Source organism: Oncorhynchus nerka, linkage group LG20 (genome assembly GCF_034236695.1).
Source record: "Oncorhynchus nerka isolate Pitt River linkage group LG20, Oner_Uvic_2.0, whole genome shotgun sequence".
Taxonomy (NCBI): Eukaryota; Metazoa; Chordata; class Actinopteri; order Salmoniformes; family Salmonidae; genus Oncorhynchus; species Oncorhynchus nerka.
The window spans coordinates 26,930,676-26,937,617 of NC_088415.1; the positions used below are offsets into that span (position 1 = coordinate 26,930,676).

The 6,942-nt window shown below is 50.5% G+C and overlaps 1 protein-coding gene across 1 annotated transcript; it reads left to right on the forward strand.

Annotated features, from left to right (window-relative positions):
* Positions 1-4,911: 4,911 nt before the first annotated feature.
* Positions 4,912-6,072, forward strand: LOC135563092 (proteoglycan 4-like). Its single transcript, XM_065006046.1, has one exon. It carries the CDS (start codon positions 5,284-5,286, stop codon positions 6,070-6,072), a length of 789 nt encoding a protein of 262 aa, XP_064862118.1. The 5' UTR covers positions 4,912-5,283.
* The last annotated feature ends 870 nt before the right edge of the window (positions 6,073-6,942 follow it).

The window sequence follows — 6,942 nt, forward strand, 5'->3', positions numbered from 1 at the left end:
GGTCAGGTGTGTGTGTGTGTGTGGTCAGGTTAGCCATATCTCTACAGGTTACTTTGACACTTAACGGTCAGTTAACATTGTATGTGTGTGATTGAATGTGTGTGTGTGTCCATGTTCAACGGTTGCGTGACAAAATGTAGAGATAATGAGAGCGAGAGTTTGGTGATTAATGTATGTATTAAGGATTAAGAGACAGATGCATTCATGTAAAAACCATCATTTATTTATCTGTGTTCTACATGTTTCAGCTGTACTGGAGGCCCTTGCCTTCTTAAACAAGGCAATGCAGAGATAGATGAAATGTGTGAAAGAGGAGTACATAGTGAAAGAAGGATGGTTAATGGTTGTGAACAAAGGGGAGAGGTGTGGATTGAAGAGGGGATCAAAGAGGAAAGAAGAGATGGCTGTATGTTCATCTTCTTCAGGGTCGAGATAGGGGATTATGGACTAAAGAATTATTACCCAAACACACACACGCGCACACACACTCCCTCCATACCCCCCTTTCCCTCACAAACACAAATAGCTTGTTATTTTCTCTCTCTAAGGTCTAGATGCCTTCATTTATTTACTTGTTACATTGCCTCTTTGTCGGTTCATCAAGGATTTACCCCATAGGGCCATGAACCCAAACACTGTGGAGCTGATGCACGTGTCAAGGCCAGTCAGATGGTGCATGTGTCAAATGCACATACACTATATGGATTATAAATGAGCATGGGGAGGATGGTGGGGGGGGGCTTCACTGGGGGTTCACATGGTTCTACTCTCATGCCTAGACCAGCACTCCCTACTCCCTCCCCAGCCTGCCTGCTCTGCCTTAGCTTCACTAACTGCTAACTGAATACCTACTTTTTTACATAGCAAGGATGTTTTTGACATAAACAGATGATGATTTTGAATAATAAGATAAATCTTAGCTATCAAGATAGCTATTATTTAAAATAGCTATGTGTGGTGTGTGTGGTATTGTTTGTCATGTGTGTGGTATTGTTTGTCATGTGTGTGGTATTGTTTGTCATGTGTATGGTATTGTTTGTCATGTGTGTGGTATTGTTTGTCATGTGTATGGGATTGTTTGTCATGTGTGTGGGATTGTTTGTCATGTGTGTGTGTCACGTTCTGACCTTAGTTCCTTTATTATGTCTTTGTGTTAGTTTCATCAGGGCGTGAGTTGGGGTGGGTAGTCTGTTCTTTTTTCTATGTTGTATTTCTGTGTTTGACCTGGTATGGTTCTCAATCAGAGGCAGCTGTCGATCGTTGTCTCTGATTGAGAATCATACTTAGGTAGCCTGTTTTCCCCATTTTGGTTGTGGGTGATTATTTTCTGTGTCTGTGTTTCGTTTTCATTTTGTGTAGTGTTCAGTTTGTTCAATTAAAAATATGACGAACACTTACCACGCTGCGTATTGGTCCGATCCTTCTTACTCTTCCTCAGACGAAGAGGAGATTCATTACAGAATCACCCACCACAACTGGACCAAGCAGCGTGGTAACCAGGAGCAGAGGTTTCTGGACTCCTGGACATGGGAGGAGATTTTGGACGGTAAGGGACCCTGGGCACAGGCTGGGGAATATCGCCACCCCAGGGAAGAGCTGGAGGCAGCAAAGCAGAGCGGCGGCATTATGAGGAGTTAGCACGGCAGCGCAACAGCGACGAGAGGCAGCCCCAAAAATGTATTGGGGGGGGGCACACGGGGAGTGTGGCTAAGTCAGGTAGGAGACCTGAGCCAAGAGAGGTGGACCGGGCAGGCACCTTGTTATGCTGTGAGGCGCACGGTGTCCCCAGTGCGCAGGTATAGCCCGGTGCGTTACATCGCAGCTCCTCGTATCGGCCGGGCTAGAGTGGGCATCGAGCCAGGAGCTATGAAGTCGGCTCAGCGCATCTGGTCTCCAGTGCGTCTCCTCGGCCCGGGTTATATGGCACCAGCACTACGCACGGTGTCCCCGGTTCGCCAGCACAGCCCAGTGCGGTCTGTTCCACCCCGCCGCACTTGCCGGGCTACGGGGAGTATCCAGCCAGGACAGGTTGTGCAGGCTCGGTTCTGGAGACCTCCAGTGCGCCTCCACGGTCCGGTCCATCCGGTGCCTCCTCCGCGCCCCGGGCCTCCGGTGGCAGCCCCACGCACCAGGCTGTCTCTCCGTCTCCTCCCTCCAGGTGCTCCCTCCTGTCCAGCGCTTCCAGAGTCTCCCTCCTGTCCAGCGCTTCCAGAGTCTCCCTCCTGTCCGGAGCTGCCAGAGCTGCCCGTCTGTCCTGAGCTGCCAGAGCCGCCCGTCTGTCCTGAGCTGCCAGAGCCGCCCGTCAGTCAGGAGCTGCCAGAGCCGCCCGTCAGTCAGGAGCTGCCAGAGCCGCCCGTCTGTCCTGAGCTGCCAGAGCCGCCCGCCAGTCAGGAGCTGCCAGAGCCGCCCGTCTGTCCTGAGCTGCCAGAGCCGCCCGTCTGTCCTGAGCTGCCAGATCCGCCCGTCTGTCCTGAGCTGCCAGAGCCGCCCGTCTGTCCTGAGCTGCCAGAGCCGCCCGTCTGTCCTGAGCTGCCAGAGCCGCCCGTCAGTCAGGAGCTGCCAGAGCCGCCCGTCTGTCCTGAGCTGCCAGATCCGCCCGTCTGTCCTGAGCTGCCAGATCCGCCCGTCTGTCCTGAGCTGCCAGAGCCGCCCGTCTGTCCTGAGCTGCCAGATCCGCCCGTCTGTCCTGAGCTGCCAGAGCCGCCCGTCTGTCCTGAGCTGCCAGAGCCGCCCGTCAGTCAGGAGCTGCCAGAGCCGCCCGTCAGTCAGGAGCTGCCAGAGCCGCCCGTCTGTCCTGAGCTGCCAGATCCGCCCGTCTGTCCTGAGCTGCCAGAGCCGCCCGTCTGTCCTGAGCTGCCAGAGCTGCCCGTCAGGCAGGAGCTGCCAGAGCCGCCCGCCAGTCAGGAGCTGCCAGAGCCGCCCGTCTGTCCTGAGCTGCCAGATCCGCCCGTCAGTCAGGAGCTGCCAGAGCCGCCCGTCAGTCAGGCGCTGCCAGAGTCGCCCTTCACTACGGCGCTGCTGGTATGGCCTGGTATGGTTCTCAATCAGAGGCAGCTGTCGATCGTTGTCTCTGATTGAGAATCATACTTAGGTAGACTGTTTTCCCCATTTTGGTTGTGGGTGATTATTTTCTGTGTCTGTGTTTTCCACACGGAACTGTTTCGTTTTCATTTTGTGTAGTGTTCAGTTTGTTCAATTAAAAATATGACTTACCACGCTGCGTATTGGTCCCATCCTTCCTAATCCTCCTCAGAAGAGGAGGACGAAAAGCGTTAGTGTGGTGTGTGAGGGATTGTTTATCATGTGTGAGGTGTGTGTGGTAGAACATGTGGAGCTCATACTCCTGAAGAACATGTGGAGCTCATACTCCTGATTCACCTCCTCCACTGGGCACCGCAGCCAGTCAGTTCAGACAATTACACATGGTCCATGACACGGTGACAAGCATCATAGTTTGTCCCGGCCCTGTGTGTGTGTGTGTGTGTGTGTGTGTGTGTGTGTGTGTGTGTGTGTGTGTGTGTGTGTGTGTGTGTGTGTGTGTGTGAGAGTGTGTGAGAGTGTGTGTGTGTGTTTGAGTGATATGTAATACACCTTACACTTAGCTTTATACCTGCCCTTCGGGCTGAACAACACACTCTTGTGAAGAGAAAAGATGTGTGACTGTAGTGAATAGCTTTGGGGTTAGATGGCAGGCTCTTTATTTTCCGGCCACGCGAGGCTCACGGAAATGTAATATCCTGCTGTTTATTTGGCCTGATTGGTCACAGATGATTCACCCTGCTAATACTCAGCACATGCATCCACTGACACAGCTAGGGACATACGGAGACACAGCTATAGGGACATCACTCTGATGAATAGACACTGTGGACAGGGACAATGTTCCCAGTGTACTATTAGTTCTGCTGGGGTGGCAGTCACTATGCTCCCATTTACTGTGTAGTCAAGAGGGGCAGAGAGGAATTGAAATGGGGTTAGCACAGGGGCTACAGCACTGAAGTGATTCCCCTATAAGATGCATTTACCGTCAGAGTCCATTCAGCAGAATATAGTGCTCAAGCAGAACGTAGTGCTTCAGCGACGTGTCACCTTGTATCTGGGCTTCTGATTTTCAGAACCCAGACAGTAGCAGTGACAGGACTGTGCATGTTTAAAGACAAATTGACTATAAGGTAAGGCAAATCGGTATGTGTGTGTGTGTTTAATGACACTATGCTGCATTCATGTCTGTGTTGTTATGTGTTTATAACATTTAGACTACGTTACCCAGCAGGCTAAGTGGGAGGGAGATGGTTAAAGAATGCCTTGCATGGCTAAACGTGGAGTTTTCTAGTTGAAGTATATGTTCATTAAAAGTAGTTAAACCTACGCCCCGGTTTGTCATTGTATAAGGAACAAACATAACGATGTCCACTTTAAATGGAGAATGTATGAATATATACAGTGCCTTCAGTAAGTATTCTGAACTCCACATTCTGTTGTGTTACAGCCTGAATTCAAAATGGATTACATATGTTTTTTCTCAAACATCTACACACAATACTCCATACATGATTTTAGACATTGTAGCCCATTTATTGAAAGTGAAATATAGAAATATCTCATTTACATATGTGTTGGTTCTCAGTGATGTGTTGTGTTGGATTTGCCTCATACCTAACCCTGTCACGCCCTGACCTTAGTATTCTTTGTTTTCTTTATTGTTTTGGTTAGGTCAGGGTGTGACATGGGTGATGTATGTGTTTTTGTCTATGTCTAGTTGCCTGTGTCTGTACTAGTTTTATATAGCTTCACGTTCGGTTTGTTGTTTTGTATAGTTTAAGTGTTCTTCGTCTTCATTAAAAAATATGTATTCATCTTACGCTGCGCCTTGGTCTCCTCCATATGGCGAACGTGACAGAATAACCCACCATAAAAGGACCAAGCAGCGTGATAAGGAGGAACAGCGCTTTGTGGAATCGAGGACTCGGGACGAAATACTGGACGGTAAAACATCCTGGACCTCGGAGGAGGTAATGGCAGGGGACAAGACCCTGCCATGGAAGCAGGTGGAGAGAGCACAGGAGGAACGGTGACGGTATATGGGTACAAGGCTAGCATGGAAGTCCGAGAGGCAGCCCCAAGAAATTTTTAAGTCAGGTAGGAGACCTGAGCCAACTCCTCGTGCTTACCGTGTGTTATGCGGTGGAGCGCACGGTGTCCCCAGTACGTGCGCTTAGCCCGGTGCGCTACATCCCAGCTCCCCGGATCTGCCGGGCTAGGGTGAGGATCCAGCCAGGGCAGATGGTGCCAGCCCTGCTCTCCAGACAGCCAGACAGCAGACCGGAACCTCCTACGACAGGCCGCAGACCGGAACCTCCTACGACGGGCCGCAGACCGGAACCTCCAACGACGGGCCGCAGACCGGAACCTCCTACGACGGGCCGCAGACCGGAACCTCCAACGACGGGCCGCAGACCGGAACCTCCAACGACGGGCCGCAGACCGGAACCTCCTACGATGGGCCGCAGACCGGAACCTCCAACGACGGGCCGCAGACCGGAACCTCCAACGACGGGCCGCAGACCGGAACCTCCAACGACGGGCCGCAGACCGGAACCTCCAACGACGGGCCGCAGACCTGAACCTCCTACGACGGGCCGTAGACCGGAAACTCCTACGACGGGCCGCAGACCAGAACCTCCTACGACGGGCCGTAGACCGGAAACTCCTACGACGGGCCGCAGACCAGAACCTCCTACGTCGGGTCACAGTCCGAAACCTACCACGACGGGTCACAGTCCGGAACCTACCACGACGGGTCCCAGTCCGGAACCTACCACGCCGGATCCGCCAGATTCTTCCTCCAGTCCAGAGGCGCCACTCACTCCAGACTCGACCATCAGTCCAGTGGCGTCCTCTAGTCCGTGGTCGGCGGTGAGGGTTCCCGCTCCAGAGACATTAAGTAAGGGTGAAGTGGAGCGGGGTCCACGTCCTGAGCCAGAACCGCCACCTCGGAGTCATACCCCCTATAGGTTTAGGTGTGCGGCCGGGAGTCCACATCTTTGGGGGGGGGGTACTGTCAAGCCCTGACCTTAGTATTCTTTGTTTTCTTTATTGTTTTGGTTAGGTCAGGGTGTGACATGGGTGATGTATGTCACATGGGTGATGTATGTCTAGTTGCCTGTGTCTGTACTAGTTTTATATAGCTTCACGTTCGGTTTGTTGTTTTGTATAGTTTGTTAAGTGTTCTTCGTCTTCATTAAAAAATATGTATTCACATCACGCTGCGCCTTGGTCTCCTCCATACGACGAATGTGACAAACGCTTTGTATTCAGGACATAAAGAGTAGAATACGTTACCCAGTTTAATGGCTTAAACTCTGTAACTATTTTAAACTCACCATTGGCCTCGTTGTGAATTCCCTGAGCGGTTTCCTTCCTATCCGGCAACTGAGTAAGACGGGTGCCTGTATCTTTGTAGTGACTGGGTGTATTGATACGCCATCCAAAGTGTAATTAATAACTTCACCATGCTCAAAGAGATATTCAATGTCTGTTTTTTTTTTACCCATCTACCAATGGGTGCCCTTCTTTGAGAGACATTGGAAAACCTCCCTGGTCTTTGTGGTTGAATCTGTGTTTGAAATTCACTGCTCAACTGAGGGATGCTAAATATAATTGTATGTGTGGGGTACAGAGATGAAGTAGTCATTTGAAAATCATGGCAAACAATATTATTGCACAGAGAGTGAGTCCATGCAACTTATTATGTGACTTGTTAAGCACATTTTTACTCCTGAACTTAAGCTTGCCATAACAAAGGGTTTGAATAATTATTGGCTCAAGACATTTCAGCTTTTCATTTTTTATTCATTTCTTAAAACATAATTCCAATGAGACTTTATGGGGTATTGTGTAGTAGGCCAGTGACACAAAATCTCAATTAAATACATTTTAAAT